General features: G+C 35.8%; 3 protein-coding genes across 3 annotated transcripts; 2 read left to right on the top strand and 1 right to left on the bottom strand.

Moving 5' to 3' along the window:
• LOC109232236 (uncharacterized protein At5g19025-like) lies at positions 1,698 to 7,594 on the top strand. The gene is made up of 2 exons (XM_019397927.1): positions 1,698 to 2,461; positions 7,301 to 7,594. The coding sequence occupies exons 1-2, from the start codon at positions 1,755 to 1,757 to the stop codon at positions 7,335 to 7,337; spliced, it is 744 nt and encodes a 247-aa protein (XP_019253472.1). The 5' UTR covers positions 1,698 to 1,754; the 3' UTR covers positions 7,338 to 7,594.
• Positions 12,694 to 15,173, top strand: LOC109232235 (pentatricopeptide repeat-containing protein At5g19020, mitochondrial). Its single transcript, XM_019397926.1, has one exon. The coding sequence runs from the start codon at positions 12,935 to 12,937 to the stop codon at positions 15,038 to 15,040; it is 2,106 nt and encodes a 701-aa protein (XP_019253471.1). The 5' UTR covers positions 12,694 to 12,934; the 3' UTR covers positions 15,041 to 15,173.
• On the bottom strand, positions 15,435 to 25,598 carry LOC109232234 (mediator of RNA polymerase II transcription subunit 33A). The gene is made up of 12 exons (XM_019397925.1): positions 25,202 to 25,598; positions 24,341 to 24,451; positions 23,428 to 23,772; positions 22,716 to 23,023; positions 22,527 to 22,618; positions 21,573 to 21,930; positions 20,367 to 20,577; positions 19,855 to 19,969; positions 19,491 to 19,652; positions 17,924 to 18,584; positions 17,398 to 17,604; positions 15,435 to 16,827 (listed from the first exon to the last, which is right to left on the bottom strand). The coding sequence occupies exons 1-12, from the start codon at positions 25,474 to 25,476 to the stop codon at positions 15,713 to 15,715; spliced, it is 3,960 nt and encodes a 1,319-aa protein (XP_019253470.1). The 5' UTR covers positions 25,477 to 25,598; the 3' UTR covers positions 15,435 to 15,712.

Genomic DNA, 25,943 nt, shown 5'->3' with positions numbered 1-25,943 from the left:
TATTGGTTTATTGGTATGGGCTCCAGACCCCACAGTGTGGGATAATACTGTGTATGTGTGGCTTATTGCTATGGGCTCCAGACCCCACTGTGTGGGATAATACTGGGTATGTGTGATTTATTGGTATGGGGTTATCGACGGTTAGTAAACGCTTTTGTATAATTTATCCTTTTTTTTAACGTTGTTTTATCATTTTTTACTAAAATAAATAAATGTACTTGATCCTGCTCTCAACACACCCCCCCCCCCCCCCACCCCCAACCAACCCCCCAAACCAAAAAGAAAAAGAATATATAGAGCGTGAATGTAGGTAGCTGTGTGAAAGCAGTAAATGCGAAAGTCAATGGAGGAAGTGATTCTAAATGAGGTCCATAAATTCGGTCCTTACCCAAATTACACCTCCCATAATATGGAATCTAATTAAAGTTATACCTGTCTATTTCTCGTACAATTTAATTCGTTATTCTAATAAAATCTTGATTTCGAGGACCAAACTTATTAATTAATCCCTTAATCCACCCGTCCAAGTGGCCCAACTTATTCCTTACTTGTGACTTGCAGGTGAACTTAAGAATCTTGCAATTCCTCTTTTTACCAACTTCTTTCCCTATTGGCCAAATGTACAATGAGTTATGGAAAGAGAAAGGCGCTTAATGATTAGTATTGGAAAATTAATTTTCTTTATCTTATAGTACTAATAACAATAATACTAAAAAGTACAGTAATAATTTGGGGTTCATGTCTTCAACTTTAAATGCTGGAAGGAATGGACTCAAATCCATCAATAATAATAGCATCAAACGATAGCAATGGAAAAGACAATTCGATCTGATATAATTAATTACATTTAATATATAAGTCTTATTTAAATGACACATGTGATTTACTTAATACTTTAGTTCATGCACCACATGTGGTAAGTTTTTTCTAATTTGTACTCGTTACTTTTTTTGTATGGAGATAATAACACACATACCGTTCATCAACAGCTTGAAAATAGGAGTTTTATGTACTCATACCCTTATGTAAAATCTCAAAATTTTGATTGTTAGGAAGGAGAATGTTTCTTATACATTTTAATGAAAATAGATAAACAAATTAACGTATTTGATCCCAGTTCAAAGGATTTAGTTCGAAAAGGTGGGATGTTATTTATTCATTTCAATGGACATAGATAAAAAAAAAAAAATTAGCGTAATTGTTTCTTGTGAAAAAAAAATAACATCTTTCTCATCAGACTCTTTTAGATTATACGTATATTATTTTAATTTTAAGAAATGAAAGCTTCACTTACTTTTCAATATTAAAAAAAATGGATCCCAATATATTAAGTATTTATACACCAAGCAAATTTTTCATGGATTCTTTTATTACATAGATTGGAATTTTAAGCCATAAATTCCGAGAATCCTTTCTACAAGAATTAAGGAATACATGTAGAGGATTATAAATGTTACGTATATTTTAGAGTTGCAAATAAAAACTCCTTGAAAATAAAGGCATAACTCTTATGGAAAAGAAATCACGCTTAATTATTGGACAATTATATTTCCTTTTTATAATTATTGAACAATTATTAAAGTAGCAAAATTTTTGTAATTGATAGAATGATAACATACGCCACTAACGTGCACCACAATATACTATCATACGCACTTTCCTCTTCCTCTTTTCCACCTGAAAAACAAAACCCCCCTAATCACCACCCCACCCCCTACTCTCCCCCACCCCACCACCCACCCTTTTTCTCTAACATGCACCATCACCTCCTCTCTTCCTCCATTACCATGGCCCCCCCTTCTTCTTCTTCTTCTTCTTCTTCTTCTTCCCTCTCCAAACCCCTAAAGAAACCCTCAAATCCAAATTCCCCAAATTGCTCCTCCTCCTCCCTCTGTAATCACTCCCCTTCAGCTACCCTTGATCTTCTCATCTTCGTTCTTGTTCTCTTCTCTGGTACTTTCCTCATAATCTCCTACTTCTCTTACATCTTCAATTCCCTTTCCCTCCTTTTCCCCTACCCACTTACCCTAAACGTCGACGTTTCAACAACCCAGTACATCTTTTACGCGTTCTTCTTCGTTGTTTTCTTCGTGGTGGTGATTTCATTCGAGATCTGTTGTGGGTTTTTCGGGTTTTTTAGATCGAGGAAATGTGGGAAACCTGGGTGTAAAGGGTTGAGAAGGGCTATGGAATTTGACTTGCAATTGCAGGGTGAGGAGTGTTTTTTAAGATCTGGTGGGGGTGATAGTAGTAGTAGTAGTAGTAAAGCTGTGAGAGAGATTAATGAGTTGCCTTGGAAAGGTGGGAGTGAGAATAACCCGGATTATGAGTGTTTAAGGGCGGAGTTAAGGAAAATGGCACCCCCCAATGGACGTGCAGTGTTGTTGTTTAGGTCTAAATGTGGGTGTCCTGTTGCTAAACTTGAAGGTTGGGGTGCTAAACGAGGGCGTCGCCATAAGAAGTAAGTAGCTTCTGTTTTGCTTTAAGTATTTACTTTTTGTTGATTGTGTTTTGGTTTCAGTCTCACTACTCATTGTATAGATGATTGTACTTTCAAGAACTGGTTCGTTCTAACTGATTGGACAATGAAATCTGTAATGGTCACTTAATCAATTATAGATTAAAAGGTGCTGCGCTGGTTTATTTTGATTGTGAGTGATGGTGCTGAGAAGTGATAGCGATGATGAGTTAGTAAGAGTTTTATGAGAGATTTATAAATCGGGGTAATGCGGCTTGTATTTTGTTGGGCTATTTTGCTTCTGGCGGGCGGTTAAGATGTTAGACATCTAAGTGTAGTGAGATAATGTGGCTTGTATACCTGAGTTAGTTGCTGATTGATTATGTCCATTAACAAAGTGATTAAGTTCGGCGAGCTTGCGCATAACTCGATTAATATACCGGGTAGTTGCTACCTCTCACCATTACAAATACTGGATAACTATATCCATCAAAGCATGTATAGATGAGAAGAAATACATTAGCTAGTGATTGTAAGGCTTACTAGTTGACTCAATGGCAACGATTTGTCAAAGAGATCATTCGATCAACTACTTCATTATTGTCTTAATAGCAAACTAGGTGGAGCCGACTTATGAATCCTTTGAATCCATTCTGCTGTATTCAGGTCCATTTCATTCAGATACTAATGATTTGTCTTTTAAGGCAAACGAGGGATTCACTAAAACTAGAAGCTCTCTCAATCTTAACATATCCGTACTTTTTCTTTAATTTTCTTTTGACAAATTAGACACGTCCCTACATGAGTCCTGTCAAACACCAACTTAATATACGTGTAACAATAATAACAGAGCTTTAATCCCAGCTAATTGGCATAACTAATATGGATTCTTTTGATTCCATAAGTTTCTGTGCTTAATTAAGTCTTGTAGTGAATCCGAGATAGTACTTATTTTGAGAAAATGTCCCTTTAATGTGATTTTACATCTACCTTTCCTTTTAGTACCTATAATCCTCATTGTGTCGAACCTATGGAGAGTCTACATACGTAGGATATGGCTAAACCATCCAAATGACCTTCTCCTTACATATTATCTATATAATTTGTTTTGTTTTTGCTCATCCTTAAACCCTTATTGTTTAAAATGCTCCCTCATAGTTTCAGCTTTTCATTGGCATCTCCATTAGTTTCGTCAATTAACTAATACCATTTGCATAACATACAGCATGAAGATCATCTTGTATGCTATTAGTTAATTCATCCATAAATAGGGTAAACGAGTGTTGACTCAAGGTAGCCCCTGGGGCTTTGGTTCAACGGTACATGTATTATAAAGCGAGATGTGTGGTAGGCACTCGTTATGCGTTTGAATTTTGGCTGGTGACCTGAGTCTATTATTTAACTGGAGCGCTTCGAAACAAAAAAAAAAAACCAGCAAAACTCTCGATCATAAAAAGGTAAGTATCGCCTCAAGGAAAGTTCCTAATGTCAACCCACGTATGTGGGAACTTTGTTGGATTTCTTCCCGCGCTTCTTACCCTTGAGACTGCTCATTTTTTTTTTTTACTTATCAAAATAAAAATATCCTTTCTTGTGTAGAAATAGTATCGTGTTCAAACTAAAAAGAAAGTATTGGGAACCAACAGGTGTTATGGTTCATTTTGCTCCCATCTTATGACCTTTTAAACATCTTTTTAATTTTATTGACTTTCTTTAAGTCTGGGGTTGACACTTTAGGAATAGCAAGTAAAATGTTCCGTGTGCAAATCTATTGTCCAAATTTATGAGAAGTGAATGTAAAGTTTGTTGCAACTACAAGTATTAACTTGTAAGATATTGCCTTTCTGTATATATAACCCTAAGTGGAATGCACGTCTGATGCAGCAGCGAAATGTCTTATAGATCTGCTAATTCATGAGAGAAGGTTAAACTTTAAGGGCTTCAAAGATTGTGTGTTTTCCAATGGTGATGTTAGTACTTGGGAGAGTTATAGTGATGTAGACAAGATTGCAGAAGTTCTAAGGGATACTTTGCAGTCTTCAGGCTGAACGTGGATTGCTATCGGGAGTGGACTTCCACGAGTATTACATTCTTTTGTTTCTTAGTTCTCAGTTAATTGGGAATTCTAGTGTATACTTAACGTGTTTGTTATAATCCTTGATGATTTTGTTTTTCTTTTTTCTTTCTTTTTTTTTCAAAGGAATTGCATTTCAGTAATGAAGCTTTCTACAAATATAATGCCACTAAAGCCAGATTTATAGGATCTCTAAAATATATCTGGCATTATCTTTTCTTAACCTATTAGACTATGATTGCATTATTTAAAGGTCACAATCCAAGATTTCTAGGAGTACATTCCTTTGTACAAGCAGTGTTTTAAAAGGCGGGGGCATGAGGCGAGGCGTTTTACCCAACATGTGGCGAGGCGTAAGCCCCGAGACATGGCGCGTAAGTCCCAAAGATCTTCAATTTATGATTAATAAAATAAAATTAAAATTAATGATAAACAATATACTAATAAATGAGATACATCTTAACAATAGGTCAATAATGTTCTAACCGAAATAACAATCCATATTCCAAACAAGATAAGTAAAATGCGTCATTGATTATTTGTAAGAATAAACAAAAATGAAATAAAATCAAACAAGTTCATGGCAATGATATGCAGTTCTAAACTATAAAGACAAACATTATAGATGCCTTAGAATATATATTTTAAAATATGAGTGGGATAACTTTCTAGTAGTTTAACAGTAAAGAAAATTTGGTGCAAACAAAATAATTTGCTCAGAGATATGTTGATATCATTGTTAAGAGCACAAATGGCACTCATTTTCTAAAAAAAGCAGAAATGCATGTTAGTGATTTTTCACTGTCTAACGAAGAGAAAGCTCAAGGTTCTATGAGTGTGGACGATTATTACGAGGTTAATGCTTTTTTTTTAATGGGGTGGGGACAGATTTGGGGTAAAACCAAAAAGGGTGTTAAAAATATAAGGGCAATTGTCAAATTCATCCTTCAATTGGTTAAGTTCCCTGGGGCATGAGTCTCGGAGTCTTCCGCCTAAGCGTGCACCTCATCTCTTGGGGCGTGCGCCTCATCTCTTGGGGCGTGCGCCCAAAGGATCTACGCCTCTCATTAACGCCCAGATGCGTTTTACATACGCCCCGCCCCGATTCGCGCCCGAGACTCGCCCCATAAACGCCCCTAAAAACACTGTGTACAAGTAGTAAGTCATTTTTACCAATCAGTAGGCAATTCATACTATCTCAACATTCCCATAGCTTTTATGGTGTATGATCGAATGCCATGGATGAATAATATCTGATTCATTGTTCTATCGGTGCTTGTGAGCATCATGATGTAAGATAAAGCAGATCACTGCTGGTGCTCTTCATTTATGCTTATCTAATTCATAGATGATTCCATTTCAGCTCTAATAACGTTGGTTATCAGATATGAACTTCATCAATTTAAGACTAACTTAACCAGTTGAGGATTTGGCCGTAGGCCGCTCTGTCAGTTTAGGATAAGTCTTTGAGGTAGTGATGGATTTTTTTTGAAGTTTATGTGAATATGGAAACTGAGCTCCTGGATTTTGCCAACAAACACTTGGTGATGGCCCAGATTCTTCCTTTCAGTTGATGGTATCATGATATTGCTGTATAACAGTGCACCTGTATTTTTAGAAATTTAATATGCTAAGTTCTTCGCTGAAGATCCGAGGTCGAGGTATGTGATTAAACAAAGTTGATAATGAATCTTTAGTATATTGCAGGTAGAACATCCTTTAATATTATCATCAGGTGATCTGATGCTTTAGGAATATATTTTATCTATGTTGGTTTTTACATAACGATGTCATATTTTATCAAGTCATGGGTTACACAGTGCGTTATAGTGGGATCAAATATTCAAGAGGCAGTTGGAAGGGTTAGTCCATGCAACATATCTGGTGAGAAATAATAGAGAGACGGAAAGTCTTACAAAGTTTTTGACTGTGGCCATCTAACTAGTTGTTCTTTTTGAAGTTGTTTGTCGGACTCAGTATAAATATGTCCAACTAGTAACTACCATTGTGATAAGTAATATGTCTGAGTGCTTTGATAAGTCGATTAATTCGTTTTAACTGTTTGTTGTAGCAGATAACTTGATATACATTCTGATCTGTTTTAGTTTTGGCAAGCTCTCAAGTCGTTTAGTTCCTTGGAAATTTGATGCATTTGGCTTTTGCTCAATTGTTTTCTGTTGCAATTGATCTGTCCTTTGTCCCAGAAAAGCTCTAAATAGATTCAGAAGACCTGTAAGAGTTCATTTGGCCTGAATCTGAAATTTGAAGACCGTATTTGATGGAATTATATTGAAAATGATGATGATCGACTGATTGGAATTTTTTTTTTTTTTTAAAAAAGAAAAAAATTGATCATACCGTCAAATACTCCTCTCATTAAAATCCATACATTGCATGCTATTTGGAACTCGGGAGCAAGTTGTATTATTTGGCTGTTTAGTAGCAACAATCTGTCAACTTAATCCTCCTAATATATAGGTTAAATTCGATCATACTTTGACCAAAGGTATCCCTAGCTAGTTTCTTGTGTAGAATCCTGATGCTGAACTGTTTTCTTCTGAATTCACATCCTTGCATGGTTTCTACATTCTCAATCTGTTAGAAATTTTTACCTACTTGGTCCATCAAGTACAACAACAATAAGTGGGGACTGGGACTTGGTCCATCAAGTGTTGTAACTTATTTTCTTTTGGTCGCCTTCCAGATTTTCATTACTGTTTATGCCCTTTCCACGATGACTGACCGATAAATTTGTTGATCTACTGCAGGACTCTGGCACTTAATGGTAAAGCAGATAATCGCTGAATGTTGATCATCGCACATCGGGATCTAATTCGTTACCTTCTGAATTTCAGAAGCATGGGAGATTGATATTGTTGTTCAGAACCATTTTTTAAAAAATCCCATTGACACTTACTTTAGAACAATGCTCAATGTGTACAAACTATAGCCAGAACATTTTCTTTCCTCAAGAAGTGTATACCATAGAACATGAATATTTTACATTATCAAATAAGGGATGACATATCTTTCCTCCCTCATTACCTGCCAGGTTGCTGAAAGTGTTGGAATGGTGTTTTCTCTCGAATATTTTCCTCTCACAACGTTCTTAATTTTCCTCTCTGATGATATGTTCATTCTTATAAAAAAAATCCTACATTTGACATGTTGAATGGGTTTGTGCTAGAATTCGGGATTCGACCTCCGCCTATGCTATTTGGAACTTTTCACAATCAATATCCAAGGTTAGTCCATGCCAATATTGGCACGGCTTATATAAGAATTTCACTTTACATATAGTCATCTATGTACAGGAGTTGTAAGGGCAGAAATTGTAAAGATGAAATATAAAAGAGCCAATTTTGAATCTAAGGTTTGTTGCAGCATTATCTTGTTGGTTTTTTTTTTTGGGGGGGTGTGGTGTGTGTGTGAAGGCAATGGCTTAAGTAGGAAGAACGGGAAAAAATATTGAATGAAAATTAAATTCTTACACCTACAAACTGTAAAATGAAGTGCGAATTTTTTGGTATACGGTATTTTGGTATTTGGTTTAAGTTTTTTAAAAAATTGGTGTTTGGTATTTTAAATAAAATACCAAAATACCGATACTGTACCGAAATATGTATTATATTACACAAAACACATATTATCAGTTATAACATAAATATAAGAAATCTAAAATTTTACTTTCCTTTATTCTCAAAGTTCATCAATTAACTCTAAACAAGTAACAAGACATTTCTAATGATCAAATATTCTTTTATGTACAATTTTCTCTATTTGGGTCGATATTCATTAGTTTTGGACAAAAAATTTGTCAACAAACATTTTCAGTTTTGTATTTTTGAGTACTTTAATTAAGAATATTAGAGTGTATTGTTCTATGCACTAGTTAGTATTCAAACCGAATAAATCGAAATTACCGAACCGAATAAACCGAAACCAAAAGGAGAAAAAACCGAACCATACCGAATTTAATTAGGTACAGTATTGATATAGGATTTTAAGAAACCAAATACCGAAAATATCGAACCGAAATATCTAAATACCGTACCGTACCGACCGAAAGAACACTTGGGAACCACATTATCGATTGTTAGAAAAATTGGTAGGATAAAATACATCAGCAAAATATGAGAGAAATGGTTTAAACTTTCAAGACAAAGTTACTTGTCTCTTCTCTTAAGGAGGAAGTTCACTCTATTGATGATTCAACTATACAAGTTAATTTTCTTGAATTTCCTATATATATATGGATGAACTCCACTAGTTGACTCTGTTTTGCAATTTGCACAAGCAAAATGGATCCTTTGAGCATCTAAATTTATTGATAGAACTTCTAACCAGAACAAATAATTATGTTGTTTGTGTTATGAAACAATAAAAGAACAAGAATAATATTGCAGAGAAAGAGAGAGGAAATTTTTATTGAATTTTGGGATGAATTACAATGGAATAGAACCCTCTATTTATAGGGAGAGGGTGACTTAGCCACCAAGTAATAAACCCTAGAATCTCTCTAAATATAGACATTCACCATAAATAAAATTCTATTTATAACACTCCCCCTTAAATGTCTATTCAACAGATAATGTGCCTCGTTAAAACCTTAACTAAATAAAACCCAATGGGAAAAAATTCTAGAGAAGGAAAAAGAGTACACATATCTAATAATACGCCTTTTTGTTGCCTCGTTAAAAACCTTGCAAGGAAAACCCAGTGGGACAAAACCTTGTAAGGGAAAAAGAGTACAACGCGTATTAACTCCCCCTCATGAGAGCATCACTTCACATCCTTAAGCATTTGCATTCCAATCTTGTGCACCATCTTCAAAAGATCTTTGGTAGATATTTGATAAACAAATCAGCCATATTAACTTGAATGAATATATTGCACCTTGAAATCATCATTCTTGATAGAGATGGATTGTCTTCATATGATCTTGTTGGAATCGTCAGTTCAATATCTTCACATAGAGGTGAAAACTCTTGCTATCATATTATCATGCATATAGTTATAGCAAGATACATTTGTGCATAAATTGCATTGAGGATGTGGTACTTCAAGATCAAGATTGTATATGCTTCAAGCAATTTAAATCATTTGGGGATTGTCATATAAGTATAGTCAAATAAGCCATTTAAATAGACTTTAGATGCATATCAACTTTTCATGTCATGCTAGACATATAAGATAAATAAAAGTGATTGCACACACTATTGATTTTATACTTTCAATCGTTTGAACTACATGTTCAAAACTACATGGCTTTCATATGAAACCAATTCTATTTGAATTGTTTCTTCAGACTTAAGATCCTCATATATATATTTAGCGCTATCATAGATGTCGTCGACAAACGTTTTATATCAGTTCCAACCTCCTTATTTTTCATAAAGACATAACATAGAGATCTCTTCATTCATATATTCAGGTACCTGAATCTCTCATGAGATTTTATAAAGTGTTATGTCATGTGATCTTCTAGATCACTTGCCTCCTTTATTATGATCATTTGCTCATCTTCTTTATCAAGAAGTTTATTTGAAACCGATTTGTCTATACGCTTTAAGCGTACTATAGACTTTGTCCTTCTAGGACTTATTCAAATAGGAGCATTTGCAATGAGAATATAGTTACTTTCTTTGGGTCAGCAAATGCGTCTGGCATGCTTTGCAATAAATTACACATGAATTATCCTTTTATGAACTTCAAGTTCATATTATTTTATTCGGGGATCTAGATGTATAAATGATAATTCATTCCATGTAACTTTTTCTCAACTGTTGTATCTTGTCTCCCCCTCATGTTAGAAAAACTAACTTGTTTCCTCAACTTTGAGAACACATCTTTGTGCGTTATAGTGTTAATCAAAATATACACCGCACATCAATAATAATGATATGGAATTATTTGGTTCCTGACCCTGAAACCACTTGTGAGGGGAGAATATTTTAATATACTTTCGTATATAACCTATATCAAACTGATATAGATAACTTTGTTCTCATAAGCAATAGTTTAGCTATTAAGTGGAGGCACTCAATAAATTATTTTGCTAAACCAACTATGATGTAAACCAACTTATCAAGATAAACTATCTTGAATAGGAAATCTGGAAATTATGCTCGAAATTAAATTATTGAGCAAGTTACCTCGCAAAATACCATGTTGGAGGTTATTAATAATCGCACATGTAACCATCTCATAGATGCATCTTATGTGGTATACATGGCAGATGAATGGGCCCATATTCACCTTTGATATTTTCAGCATTCATGGGATTCAGTCCCAAGTTTAGTTGGTCTATTAATTAATAAGAACAAGCAATGTAAGAGAATTCGTAAAGAACTTTCTAGTTCTTTAATATTTACCTATGTGAATTCTCTTTTATTTTTGCACATTATACTTAAATTAACATGGCTAAACCAATTATGCCAACTGAATAAATTATCAATATTGATAAAGTTCAGATTTACACCATGACGTGTGCAATTATCAATAAACTCCAAGTTTATTATGATAATAGGTTTTTATATCAATAAACTTCTCTTTATTGTGGCATTTTTTTGTTTGGGTAGTACAAACTGGAGAATAAAGCGGGTAGCTCTTCACATACATATTATCCCGCTACAAGTTGTAGTAATAGAAGATATTAAATCTTTCCTTTATTTATAGTCTCGATATAATCAACCGCTTTCGCGTATACTTTGGAAACTGAATAAGTTTCTTTGAGACTTACTACAACACAATACCTTATTGGTAATTAATTGTGTTTCTCCAAAATAGTATAATTGGCTCTTGCAGAGTTCTCAATTAATTTTGTAGTACCACATATTCATCAACACCCATATGGTGAATATCTCTTTTAAAGAGAAAGTTATACCATTATGGTTATGGTCAAAATTATATGCAAGATCTGTTTCTTGCATTACCGTTGTCTTTTAACAATCACAATGCCAAAATATTTTGGCGTACAATAGGTACGTGACCAATGACCATTCATGCCATAATAATGACATTATTTTTTATATCATCTCAAACCTCCTTTTAGAGGTGAGTGCGGTATATTCACTACCACTAGCACGTTCATATTCTTTGAAGAATGAATATGTATTCATAAATCAGATGTTGTCACATTCACATCATGAATGGACCATAATCATCTATATGTGCTTTACAAAATCTCATGTCAAATCGATGACAAATATTTTTCACAGAGTGAAAGATTATTTTGAGAATCCTTATTGTTCTCATTACCACAAATGATGACGATTATAATTTCGTCTATTGCCACGTCCATATCCATTGATACATTCATAGTAATAATTTTGTCTTCTTTCAGACTTATCACATACTACTATCACATTCTCTTAAGGGAAAGAGAATGGAGCAAATTCAATGGGACGGGTTTTCAATTCTTTGCCCACAATCATACATGAATTTGATCATGGCGAGGCATAGAAATTTTACCACTTCAGGTGGTTATAATTTCTTACAAACTCCATTAGAGTTGTAATCAAAATTTATTGTCTTTGCTTGTATTTAAAATTAAATTACAGAATAAAAGAGAAAAATACGGTAATATACATACCTTAAATCCAGAATTTAATCATGAAGGAAATTCGTAGAACAATTGACAATCATTATGATCAATCCCAAAGCTTCTACTCAATTGGTTAGAGTCTCGTGTTGATAACGTGTTATGAAACAATAAAAGAACAAGAACAATATTGCAGAGAAAGAGAGAGAGGAAATTCTTATTGAATTTTGGGATGAATTACAATGGAATAGAACCATCTATTTATAGGGAGAGGGTGACTTAGCCACCAAGTAATAAATCCTAGAATCTCTTTAAATATAGACATTCACCATAAATAAAATTCTATTTATAACAGTTTGTGATTACGTGAATAAGGTCAAAGGTGTTAAATGACTTGTTTGGTTTTTTATATAGTTAACCTAACAAAATGTTTTTAAATAGTCAATTCTTAAAGGTTGTAAACAATTGTTTTTTGCTTAATAACCAAAATATATAGTATTAAGTAACAAGTGAAGTGAAATAATTATTACTTTTGTCCCCCAGGGTTTTGGTTCAATAGTAAGAATGGAACACACAAACTGTCACTGATTGGAGCTTAATATTTGACTTTCAAGTTCACTAATTTAAGCTTAATATTTTTCTTACAAGTTCAAACTCTTGTCACTAATCTGAGCTTAATATATAAGTGGAAGCAAGGTAAGGACGGACTTTTTTCTCCCAAATTACCTAGCTTATATAAATTGAAATGGAGTATTTAATTCTTCAAATTTAATTGTCAAATGATCTACGAGTCCTTCCCTCCTTAAGGCACCAAATTTTGTTTGAGTGAAACCAAGAAAGTATCCCATGGTATCATGTGATGATCACTGGATTCAGACACAAGCCATCCTTTCACTTTCTTGTTCCAATATTTTCACTCTCCTTTCCCTCTCCAAAATGGGTCTCTTCTTCAGCTCAAAAAACACCATCTTCACAAACCCCATTGAATCACCAACCCCACCTCCAAATCACCAAGAAACAAAAACCCAATTACGAATTCTCACTTGTTTCAGCCTTCAAGTCTTGTTCAACAGATTCTCGTATCACACAAGGCCAACAACTTCATTCCCTTGTCTTAAAATCTGGCCTTGAATCCAACATTTACATCCTAAATAGCTTAATTACTTTTTATGTAAAATGTGGATTAGTAACTGATGCTAAGACAATCTTTGACACTTGTACTAGGTTAGATGCAGTGTCTTGTAACATAATGTTGTGTGGGTATGTGAAATTTGGGCTTTTGGACGAAGCTCGTGTGGTGTTTGATAAAATGGCTGAGAGAAATTGTGTGTCTTATACGACTATGATAATGGGTTTGGTGCAGAAGGGGTATTGGAGCGAGGCTATTTGGGGTTTTCGGGATATGAGGTACTTTGGTGTTGGTCCAAATGAGGTGACTATGGTGAATGTCATCTCAGCTTATTTGCATTGTGGAGGGGTTGAGGTGGGTAAGATGCTTCATGGGTTGGTGTTGAAAGTTGGGGTTACGGATTTCGTTCACGTATCCACCAATTTGCTTCATTTGTATTGTCTTAGTGGGTGTTTAAAGGATGCTAGTATGTTGTTTAATGAGATGCCTCAAAAAAATGTGGTTTCCTGGAATGTGATGCTGAATGGGTATACTAAGGCTGGGTTAGTTGATTTAAGTAGAGAGGTTTTTGAACAGATTGTTGATAAAGATGTGGTTTCCTGGGGTACAATTATTGATGGTTATTTGCAAGTGGGGAGGTTGAGTGAGGCTGTCAGAATGTATTCTGAAATGCTATATACTGGGCTGCGTCCTAATGATGTTATGATTGTAGACTTTCTATCAACATGTGGACAAGTGATGTCTATTTATGAGGGTAGGCAGTTTCATGGTGTAGCAGTGAAGGAGGGTTTTGATATCTTGGACTTTATACAGGCAACAATAGTTCACTTTTATGCAGCTTGCGGGGAAGTTGATCTTGCTCGTTTGCAGTTTGAAGTAGGAAACAAGAACCATGTTGCATGTTGGAATGCCCTAATTGCAGGACTTATTAGAAATAGAAAAATTGATGAGGCGAGACATTTATTCGACCGAATGCCTGCAAGAGATGTTTTCTCGTGGAGCTCGATGATTTCTGGTTATTCACAAAGTGAGCAACCTGATTTGGCCCTTGAGCTTTTTCATGAGATGTTAGCTAATGGCGTAAAACCAAATGAAATAACTATGGTCAGTGTCCTCTCTTCTATTGCTACTTTGGGAACATTTAAAGAAGGTAGATGGGCTCATGATTATATTTGCAAAAACTCCATCCCTTTGAATGACAACTTGAGTGCAGCACTGATTGACATGTATGCCAAATGTGCTAATGTCAATGATGCCTTGGAGGTATTCAATCAAGTTCGAGAGAAAGCAGTTGATGTCTCACCATGGAATGCCATTATTTGTGGCCTGGCAATGCACGGGCACGCGCATTTATCTCTTGATATTTTCTCAGATTTGCTGAGGCGAACCATTAAACCCAATTCAATCACCTTCATTGGAGTCTTAAGTGCATGTTGCCACGCTGGGTTGGTGGAGGCTGGTGAACAGCATTTCCAGAGCATGACTAAATTGTATAATGTAAAACCAAATGTTAAGCACTATGGTTGTATGGTGGATCTTTTTGGCAGAGCAGGAAGGTTGAAAGAAGCTGAAGAGCTAATAAGGAGCATGCCTATGGAGGCAGATACCATCATATGGGGCACATTGTTGGCTGCTTGTAGAACTCATGGTAACACAGAAATAGGAGAAAGGGCTGCAGAGAACCTTGCAAGAGTGGAGCCATCTCATGGTCCTAGTAGGGTCCTTCTCTCTAACATTTATGCGGATGCCGGCAAATGGGATGATGCATTTCTAGTAAGGCAAGCTATGCGAAGTCTAGGATTGACAAGGTCAACTGCTTATAGTGGCGTTGTATGATAAAATCAATTTTGTTAGCTGTTGCTGCAGCGAAAACTCTTTTTGGCATTGGTCTGCCAAGAGAAGAGTTCTCCTAATTTTTTTGAGTGNCCGAATACAGAGTTAATATCAGCATCTAGTCTATCTTGGCCAATGTCCTCCCTAACTGATTGATTGAGGCATAGTTTCCTCTTAACAAAAAAAAAAAAATAAAAAAAAAAAAAAAAAGAGGAATAATTGATTGATTGGTTGGTTGATATCTTGACCCCAATACATTGTACATTGCAGTTTGCCAAGAAAATATTTAAATCAAACTGCTGTGTTTTCTTCAGTTTCTTTTATAATGTCCAGCTACCTTGTGTTACTAAACGTAAAAGGTTTGGAAACCATAGGCATAACCTGCAACTAAAGAGTAGCAGTGTAATAGAGGATCCTGTGCCTTCAATATCACCTCAAAAGACAAAAGTTGGTTCAATCTTGTTTATCACATAGATATAATCTTTAGTAATTCGAACCCAAAAGACATATTTTCACACCAAATGTACATGACTTCCCTCCTATCAACAAACAGCCTAAAAAGCACATAAAGTAAGGTTACACCTTTAAACTGTACACAAGGTTCCTTGGTTGAACACTAAGTTTAAACTACCAATAACAATCTACCTACAAAATTTCTTATGGTAAGAAGAAATACTATGATGAAACCTCCATGATCAATTCTGCAGCTGATCCCATTGTACCAACACCACCAATGCTAAGCAAAGCAAGAGCAAGGTCCTCCTCATGCCATTGTCTCAAGCCTTTACTGAGCCTCTTTAACAACTCAGCATCTACTTCAAACACCCAAGTTGGTGTACAACCAACCATCAGGCTCACAAATCCCGACACGTAGGCATGCCAAGTAGCTGGATCACAACCAAGTGATATTTTGCCATCCAAGACACTGGCTATGAATTCCACGTGACGCCCAATGATTTTTGGACGTCTCTTTGATGCCATGGATAACGAGTCGACACCACTCGCGAAAGCTCCACAGAGTACTGCAAAGTATGCCAGTGCATACCCCTTGAGCATCGGAACTAGACCACCCTCACCTCCTTGATTGGAGCTGTGAACAGACAAGAACCAAGAGGGAAGAGTCTCTTTTATTAATGACTGCACCAGCCCTGAGCCACCAGATAACCATAATAAAGAAGCCCCAAGCAAGGCAGCTAATTTCACCCTTGTCATTGTTTTAGCAAGTGAAACATTTCCAAATTTCTTTCCATTTTTGGGTATCTTCAGTTTGTCCAACCTTTGTCTTGGAAGATCACTGTGTGCTATATCACTTATAGATTGCATCAGAAGAGAAACAATCTCTTCTCTCAAGAACATGATGTCTCTGATGGATCTGTAAACTCGTAGATACAGAATACCTGGGGCAACCGGAGAAATACCACCATAGAAATGTGATCCAAATCCGTGTCCAAGAAGTGCACCAATACCACCATTGCTTGATATGGAGGAAGAGTTCAAACCAAGGGTGGTCATGAAGCAACTTTTGAGAAGCTGAATGACTGCATGGTTGTTGTTGAGAAAGACGGTTCGAGATGCAGAAAACACAAGGAAGTCACTCCACCTTTTTGCCTTTTGGGTCCACAAAGAAGCCACAATTGGCATGCATGGCCAAGGGCAGCCAGCTGCAAGTGACTCCAGAGCGGGGCCTGCCAGATTGAGAAAACGCTGGGACGCTTTATCGAGTTTATACGTTATAGTAAGACTGACAAATGCAGCCAATGGCAGTGGAAGGATTGCCGGCGAGCTTCCGCCTGGGGAAGAAAAAAATTGGAATTCAATGATCAAGTACAAAAAGTTGAAGAAAAGATTCTCATCATGCCTAGACACCACAGATGATTTCAGTTCTTACACAATCAAATATAAATAACCATAGGTTTCCCAAGAAGGAAATGACACATTAAGATCTGTTATTTTAAAAATGTTTTTCATGAATCTTTTGCCGCTCTTATTTTAGATACTCCCTTACTTCCAAAAAGAATGTCAGCATATGGAGTGCTAGGGGGAGCGCATTTAATTTTCAGCGCAAATTCAGACATCAATGTCTTAATCTTTTTGAAATAACATATACATATTAAAAACTATGTAACTAGAAATAACATTTTTTTTTTATAGTTACAACAACTATAAAAAGGTTTAAAAAATTGTAGTTAAAGAAAATAGTATGACTTCCCAAAATAGTAATTGTGTCATTCGTCTTGGAATGGAGGAAGCTAGCTTCAGACTCAAGTCTATATGTGGTTCAGAAGAAGTGAAGCAACATATATGGCTTGACACAATATAGATAATGACATTCTTAATCACTCTCAGTAATGGGGAAAAACCTGCAGCAAGGCTTGGGACATCTACACCAGTGGCTGCTAGAATTTTCTTGATTTGTTCCTCAACATTGGAGAGATTTGCAGCAGGACTTGGCCAATCAGTGCCATTCATAAAAACTGGTTTCCAAACACCACGAGTGACCTCAGCTGAGAAGTAGCTTACAATGGTTGCTAGCGATGCAGGAAGAAAATCAGCCAAATCTTTAAGTCCTGAAATTGAGAAATGGAACTATTTGATAACATAGAACCATAATTTTAAACCCTCGATGAGAACTAAAGGCATTGTCAAAGTGCTTGAAATTCCTAAACCTCCTCCCCCTTAAAATTATGCTTTAACACATCAAAGATATACTTATTTACAAGGAAGCAACTAAAATCAAATTCCAAAAAATGTATGCTGCAACCTGCGAAGTGCAAACTAGTTTTAATTGCTAATTAGTTCACTCAGAGATTTGCAAGTGGATGATCTTGAAGTTGCGGATACTTAGGTTGAAAGGAAAAGAGTCATTTGTCACATTTATTGACTAACCTGTGCACAGTTCACGGGGAGAAAGTCTTCCATGAGCACATGCTGTTAGAGCAGCATCAACCACAAAAGGAACGGCTTCGAGGATGTCCCAAGCAGGTAACTTAGGCCTTGGAGAAGTATCCTCACTTCCAGTTCCAGAAGAGCTGCTACTTCCGGATGTTATGGAGATCAAACTCTGACTTCCCCCATTAATCTTTTTGAACATCATATTGAGTAAAAGATCAACAGTTTGACAGACAAGAGTCCCATTTACAAGACCTGACAAAGTTGAAGCTATACATGCCAAATGTTGCCTATACCAAACTCTCAATTTTGGAAATGAGTCCACAAATATAGGATTAGGAGAAGATGAACTTGCAACAGCTGCAAGCCTCCTTCTATTTGGATCCTTTAGCATGTCTCCGGAAGACACAAGATGGGAATTCCTCATTAGTAGGAGGTATTCAGGAGTTAGTTGGCATCCCACAGGGGGCACATCTCCGACTCTATATTCAATAGGTGGATGGTTGAACCTCCATAACTTTAGTAGTAGAGCAAAGGCATTTGAGAACACAGCATGCACTGAGATGTCCTCTCCTGTTGTCAGCGTCCATGAGATATTAGGAACACATGAACCAAACACCTCACAAATTGTCATTAATGAAGCAGCAAGTTGTGGGACCTGCAAAAATAGAAATAGGTACCTTGAAGTTTATGTAGGCATGCAGAACTCTGAAATTATTCATGCCTCACTCTATCATTTAAGTAAAAATGTAGAGAAAATGAGTTCTCCCATCTGGCCGGGAGGTATTTAAGGGCATCTTAAACGTTTTAAGGATAGATTAGGATGCTGCTACAACTCTTACTTTCCGCAGTTACCTGAATACAACTTGACTTTCAAAAGAAAAATTGAATAAATCTTTAAGTTCTTTCATGTCTTTGTTAAGTAAGATTTCAGATTTGGTTATTCGTTTTTTGGGTTCAAGAATCTGTTGAGAAGAAAAAGCTAAAACGTTCTCTTCTGAAAACTTTTATGTTTTCCACTTCCTCCTCGTTAAATTTTTCTCAAATTTAGCAAATTTTAACAGCATTTAGCGGAACCTAATGGAAGTGTCATGCTTATTATGTTTCAAGGTTCAAAACGAACATAGTCAAGGGTGTAGTCCACATGTTTTAAGGCCTCTTATACATGTCATACTGTACAATGTCAGCATGATACTCAATCTTATCTTGGATAAGAAAGGAAAAAGTAACCAATCAAGCAAGTGATCTATCATGGAGAAAGAACTCAACTTCTACACACAATGAGCTGAGACTATGGGCTTTGTTTCCCAGCTGAAAATAATAAACTTTAAAAAAGGCGCCCACAACTGAGACGAAGGCCCTTTGTTTAAGATAACTTAGTTCTTTTGCTTCTCTAGCAGCCCTTATATGAATAATAAATTCTAAACAATAAGTTAGGTCTGGATATTAGTAGAACCAATAAATTCCTTAGTAGTGTAACCAACATGCAAGGAGATTACCATGAACACATAGAAAATGTATTTTCATCTTATACAAGAAATAATATGAAGCTTAACAAATATACCATGCCGTGAAGGGAGAAAATCTGAACACAGTCCACTGGTGCTATTCCAACGAGTAAGACATTTAACGTTGGGGCATAGCCTATCAAATGGCTATCTTTACCAGAGTAGTCAGTAGGAACTGGAGGAGACAATAACCTGGTTATGAAATTAACAGCATGTTCCTGCATGATCATAACCAAAAGGAAGAATCACATTATTTGTCTGCATGAACGATTTAATAATACTTAATGGGTAACAGGACCATAATGTGATTACTTAGGCTTGACACATGAACCATTTGGCACATGCATCCACAATCTAAACTAAAAATTTCCTTTCTCTTATAGAGCTACAGATGTGCTGAAACAAATTATTTCTTGTTACCTGTATATTCCAACCATGAATTAGTGAGGCTCCACAAAGAATGGTGGCAGCAGCTATCTTCTCATCGTCTGCTCCTTTGACCGCCATCTCGAAAATCTTCTCAAGCTCTGCTAAACTTCCATTAAATCCATGAGCTTAAATTAAGTTGCTTTACCCTTGGCTAAATCAATAAAAAAGAGCATCTGATATACCTGGCTTCAGGAAAGAAAAAAAGCAACTGAAGACCAGGCTACAATCAAGAAAAACTACAATAGATTATGACAACTATCTGTCATTCTCAACTTAGGAGTCATTTGCCTAGGATAAGGGGACAACTATAGATAACTCTACCATCGGCCGTTTCCATAAATATACACAGCCTATTGTTGCTTCAGTATTGCAAGCTTCAATTGTTTCACAGATTCGACACTCAGATTAGTTACAGCATGAACTTGGTTTTTCCTTAATTAATCATTGAACTTTAAACATTTTTAGGGAACTAAAGTATCAACGTAAAGCTAACCTAGGCATACCTTGAAGCAGGAGCAGAAACCAAAGCATTAATCATTGCTTGAGTCAATGGGGCTCCCTTCATAAATGATGACCAACCAGGCACTTGAGTTGGCATACTGTGCGGTAACTGGTTCATGCGTCCATTCACGTAGCCGGGCCAGAAATAAGCAGAAGTGTCCAGCAGATTTCTGGCAATGCATGCCTCAACTATCAAATGATACAGGTTACCAGCTGCAAGGGCAAAGTTCGTGCGTTGTTCAGAAAGCAACAGCATAATAAAAATAAACAACAAAATCTGCAAGAAATGTTGGACCACCATAATGTCCATTTCACTGGTGTCATTCTCTCATATGCGTGAGTTCTAGCCACATACAATAATAACATCTTCTAATATATAACCACATTACAATGAAGCTTACAAGAAAGTGAGCATTGTTAGGCATCTTCTCAGGAATGGAAACAAGATCAGATGGTAAAATTTTCAGCAATTTGATCGATTAAATAAGGTTTAAACAATCACCAAAAAATGTGAAAAATGCTTATTCTTGTACATTTAACAGACTTTCTCTTGGATAAACAGCATTGAAAAGTGTAAATCTTCTACCAAACCATCAATGACTTTCACAACATCAGTAGAAAACGAGTGTACATTTATAGGTGCATGATAATAGGCACAACCGGTGGTACAAAATAAGTATCAAAAACTGAATCTGCAATAATTTGTGCTACTTGTAAAGCATACTCATATAGGCCACATGTCAAGGATACTTAGACTCTGATCATCATAAATCTACCACCAATTTTTGGTCACAGATATACATACACAGACAATATATATTTTATATTTTCATATACATGCCAGATATTTGCAATAACATTTGTTCTGTATAATGATGCATAGCATAATCTATGTTCTTTCCAAATATTTGACATTCCTCTTGCTTCTAGACTACTCGTATATATGCAATTACTTTGAGTTATACCTATATCTCAAAGCTTATTTTTCCTCACACTATTGACATATACTGTTCACTAGAGCCTAAAACCCGCATAGAATTTAGACAACCAAAGTATTTCCCAAGCCTATAGTTAGAAACCCAGTGAACCCGTCGATTCTACCTCTCTTAGTCTCTGTTAGAGTTAACAGCAGTAAAACAAAGGGTGTAACACTGGTGGTTTCATAAACCTTCAAGTTCTATTTGGTTATGTAAAAAGAGAGTACTTACAACAGTTGATTGGCAAATCCTTCAAGTTGATGCACTCAAAGTATGAACTGTTGGTATTGATGCCTGATCTAAACATCATTGCTTTAGCAGCAGCCTGGTTGGCTGCAGTAGTGATTGCCTGAGGCGGCGTTAGCAAGCTTTGATAATCGCCCAGACTCTGTAAACAAGAGACTATATCCCTACGACGTGTGCCTGCAACCTGTTTTTTCATGTGCCTGCCTATGCTGGATTCAATTTCATCACATGCTTCACTTTCCTCTTCCTCAATAAGATCGGCAACGACAAGTGTTATGATAGAGAACAACATGCACAAGCGAGTATCCAGGCGAGGCATAGGGCCCTCAATTGGATCCCTCTCCTAAGACAATTGAAAACAAGATTTATCAAAATACAAACAAAAAGATTTAGCACTACTAATGAAATAAACCGTATCATCTTAATATCTTGGTCAAATTTTGAATGAAAAGAATTGTGTGCTCATGGATGTAGCATCATATTTCCCTCACCTCAGACTTGCATACTGCAACTGTTTAAGCAGCACTTGACTTATCCAAAAAAACCAATAATGACAATAATAAAACTGTTTAGGTAACACTTGAAAACATATTCTTTTGTTATGGGGAAATTCAGAACTGAGAGAAAATGAAAAAGATATATCTTATGTCCTAAGACAAGCTTTGGTAATCAAGTGCCTAAATTAATTTCTACAGCTCTCTTGTCTTTCTCTACCAAATAGCTTTATTAAGCTATGTTGCAGCTCCGTCATACAAAATTAAATATTATCCTTCCAAGATAAAGATGAAAATATTATGCATTTATCACACGAATCATACATGACAAATATAAGGGCACTAATGCACTACTTTGAAGCCCATTAACTTAAGGTTTGGAAATTAAGTTGGAGAAGGTAAACATGAGTACATTAAGCACAAAGTAATCAAAGATTTTTCTAACCCTTTGAACAAGTCGTAGAGCTGCCATCCAAAGTCCTAAAAATGTCTCATGCCAAGTTGTAGCATTGATTGCTTGTAGGGACTTGACTAAGTCTGCAGAAGTAAAGCACTTGATTCTATTAGCCACATCAAATAATTATTACAGTTTTCTTTATTGACACAAAAAATGTGACAGAAAAAGTAATCGCACCAGTTATAATTTCAATAGCGCTTGTAGCATTAACTTGTGAACCATCCATTGCATCTTCCAGGAAGAGATCTAGAGGAAGCCAAAGGGAAGAACGGCTACTCCCAAAACAAAGACCAGCACAAGTAGCTAGAGATCGTAAAGTGCTTCTGACATAACGTTCTTGTAAGGAATTTGTTTTGATTAAATTGTGAGCATCTGATGCCAGCTGAAGAAGTGCCTCGGGTGATATAACGCTTGAACTTTGCAATGCTGATGAATTTCCAGCTAGTAGTTGTATACGCTGAACAAAAGCTCCCCAATGTACGGGCCTGACAGGTTTTGGTACAATATTAATTGGATATTTCAAATGAGAGTAAAATTTCAGAAAGTCATTCCAAGGAAGTAGAAATATATATATATATATATATATATATATATATATATAAAGTATCAAAATGAAGCTCGAGTAGTCAATGTACATATGATGTGAAACTATCATTAAGGAGACACAAAGGTTAAACATGTGGCAGTTACATTAAGGTACTATTGATTTCATTATTTTCAATGTAAGTGCATCTACGGCTACGTGAGATAATGTTAAATCACAAAGCTTGTAACTTGACATGCAAAGCTAAAAGTAAACTGTTAGTCTTTTCAGCATAGACAAACATCAAAAACACTTGAAACAATGCATAGAGTTTGGAAAGAGATTGTGAAGGGAAAAAGTTCTCACATGTTTTGGCGAGCCAAGTAAAGAATCCTGGCAGTTACTTTATTTTGTAAAAATTGTGCTATCAACTCAATAGCCAGAAGAGTATTTAAATTCTTCAACCGTTCTTTGTGTTCATTTCTCTCCATATCAGTAATGCAGCCATCTATCTCCATATCTTCAGGCTTAGTTGGCCATCTAGATTTCTTTTCTGGAGTAAGTTGGAGCAACCCTTCATCGTCCAATGATGCATCGAGTAATTGCCAAACAATTGAAAAGATAATCTCAACAACAAGAACACCAGGCTCATCAGCGTGCATGCCAAATATCTCAGTCAAATAGAGGACGCTATCCAAGAAACTCACAATCCTGAAAATAGAACATTAATTTGCCCAAAAAAGATACGAGTCAGGTCAACATAATGGATAGATTGTGGAATGCATGCATTACCTAGGATGGAAGTAATGACGGGAGAAGATAATACGAAAGGGTTCTACGATAAAAGTCAAGTTCAGAGTCACCACAAACCTAAACACTTGACACACCCAAGATTCAACATTCGCCGATATACATACCATCTAAATGTGAAATGTAAGCAAATACAGTTTGGTTAATCTACAATTTTAAAAACCAACGATCATTCTTTCCTCTACTCTTGAAATATCCTTAATCTCTACAATAAAAATTGTCTAGCTTTAATGATATATATGAGAAGTATTTGATAGATCATCTGTCATGCCTTAAATTAAGTAACTTGTCTAGTATTTCCCCTTAAGTAAACATTGCTTCTTTAGCTTAGCAAGCCAAAAACTCCCAAAGTAGTGGGTGCAATATGGAGCACAGGAGCCCTCGGTTTCTGGGAGATACTCACATTAAAGAAGAATGTGACAGAAAGATCCATTAACAGATGAACAGTACAAAGGGAAATTCCACTCACTTCTTATAGCTTTGCATGTTTACATGGATTTTAAGAGTAAAAATATGTCTTCTGAGGAGTTCCATGTAGAGCCTAAATGCAGCCGGCCTCAAGCGCCGATTTTGGATTACCCTGTAAAAATTAAGTGTAGGTAAAAATAAAGCTACACACACATAAAAACAAAAACAGAAAACAATAAACAGGATTATGATGAAGATGCTACCAAAAGTGGGTTGACAAGTATTCCACAATGCCAGCAAAACATCAAAAGAACACATAAAGGGCCAGAATTTGCTCCTAAGTTACATGTAAAGACATACAAAAAGATGAAAGATTAAAACAAGAAAGTTGGAACCTAAGCACCTGCACAAGTAAAAGAAAATTATTGCACAATGTCCATTAAAATCTCCATAAGCATTCATTCCAGCTCATGTGACTCAGAAAAGCCTAACATGGCTTCTCAAGGGATATACCACCAACTTTCAGATTATATTTCTCTGGACAATAAAGAGAGTCATAAAGATCCAATCTTTCAAAGAACAAGATACAACACATAGCACACTGAGAACACACACAGACTTTTGAACTCATATGCACATTTGTTGCAACAATACATTCTTCAACAAAACAACCCAAGTAAAATAAAGATTCAATCTTTGAAAGAACAAAGACATGTAAGACAGAAATGCACTATGAAGAACAAGATACAGCACACTAAGACACACACACACTCTTTTGAACTCATATTCACATTTGTTACAACAATACATTCTTCAACAAAATAAACCAAGGTAAAGATTCAATCTTTCAAAGAACAAGGACAAGTAAGATAAAAATGCATAACAAATTGGAAACCAGAAAAACACAAAAACAAATAAATACCTGCTGGAAAGAAGAGGGAAAACAATGATGGGAGACACAATCTTGAGAACCAAGGCCTTCTCCAAAAACTTCCACACTATAGGCAAATTGTTTTCCCAACAAATGTGAGATACCAAGAAATTGGCTAATTCAAGAGAAGGCAAAGATACCCCTGCTGAACTCAGACATGAAGAAACTTGTATTGCCCAAACCAATGGATCACCACCCTTTTCTTGGGATACCTTAGTTAGCTCCAAAACACTGTCCCAAAGGCTGCAATCCATAGATACTTCCATTTACATTACTCTGTCATCACTCTTTGTTCCACAGAAGAAAAGGGTAATGGAGTTTCCAAGAGTTTGTTCAGATTTTGAGTTTTGACTTTTGATATACTCCTCCTTGGAAGGCAGGCTTTTGACATGGCAATAGGTAGAGTTGGGGGTGCACTTAATTTTAATTTTTTTTTTTATTGGGTTGGGGGGGGGGGGGGTTGTGGAGGAGTAGGGGTGGGCTTATTTTTTGTTATTAGACAAGTGGAGTTAAAATGATGTTCATTTTTAGTTATCCTTTTAACTTTGCACTTACTTAAAAAAAATGAAGTATATATTTTACCATTTTATCCACAATAATAATAGCAATTCCAAAAGTCTTGAAAAATGATTTAGGAAATGAGTAGTTAATGATAAAAGTAAAATAAAAATAAAAAAAAGATTGTCATTTTCTCTTGATTTTACATAATATACAAGTAAAAGTTAAAGTATAT

The sequence above is a fragment of the Nicotiana attenuata genome, chromosome 9 (assembly GCF_001879085.1).
Source record: "Nicotiana attenuata strain UT chromosome 9, NIATTr2, whole genome shotgun sequence".
In the NCBI taxonomy this organism is placed as follows: domain Eukaryota; kingdom Viridiplantae; phylum Streptophyta; class Magnoliopsida; order Solanales; family Solanaceae; genus Nicotiana; species Nicotiana attenuata.
This window is presented reverse-complemented; position numbering and strand designations above follow the sequence as displayed.

Excerpts from the sequence above, each read along its gene's own strand:
- LOC109232234 (XM_019397925.1), bottom strand. The coding sequence starts at position 25,476 with ATGGAAGTATCTATGGATTGCAGCCTTTGGGACAGTGTTTTGGAGCTA. Across the intron at positions 23,024-23,427 it reads TACTTGGCTCGCCAAAACAT|GCCCGTACATTGGGGAGCTT; the intron begins GTGAGAACTTTT and ends AAAACCTGTCAG. Across the intron at positions 19,970-20,366 it reads GTTTCTGCTCCTGCTTCAAG|TTTAGCAGAGCTTGAGAAGA; the intron begins GTATGCCTAGGT and ends ATTTAATGGAAG.
- LOC109232235 (XM_019397926.1), top strand. The coding sequence starts at position 12,935 with ATGATCACTGGATTCAGACACAAGCCATCCTTTCACTTTCTTGTTCCA.
- LOC109232236 (XM_019397927.1), top strand. The coding sequence starts at position 1,755 with ATGCACCATCACCTCCTCTCTTCCTCCATTACCATGGCCCCCCCTTCT. Across the intron at positions 2,462-7,300 it reads CGAGGGCGTCGCCATAAGAA|GACTCTGGCACTTAATGGTA; the intron begins GTAAGTAGCTTC and ends GATCTACTGCAG.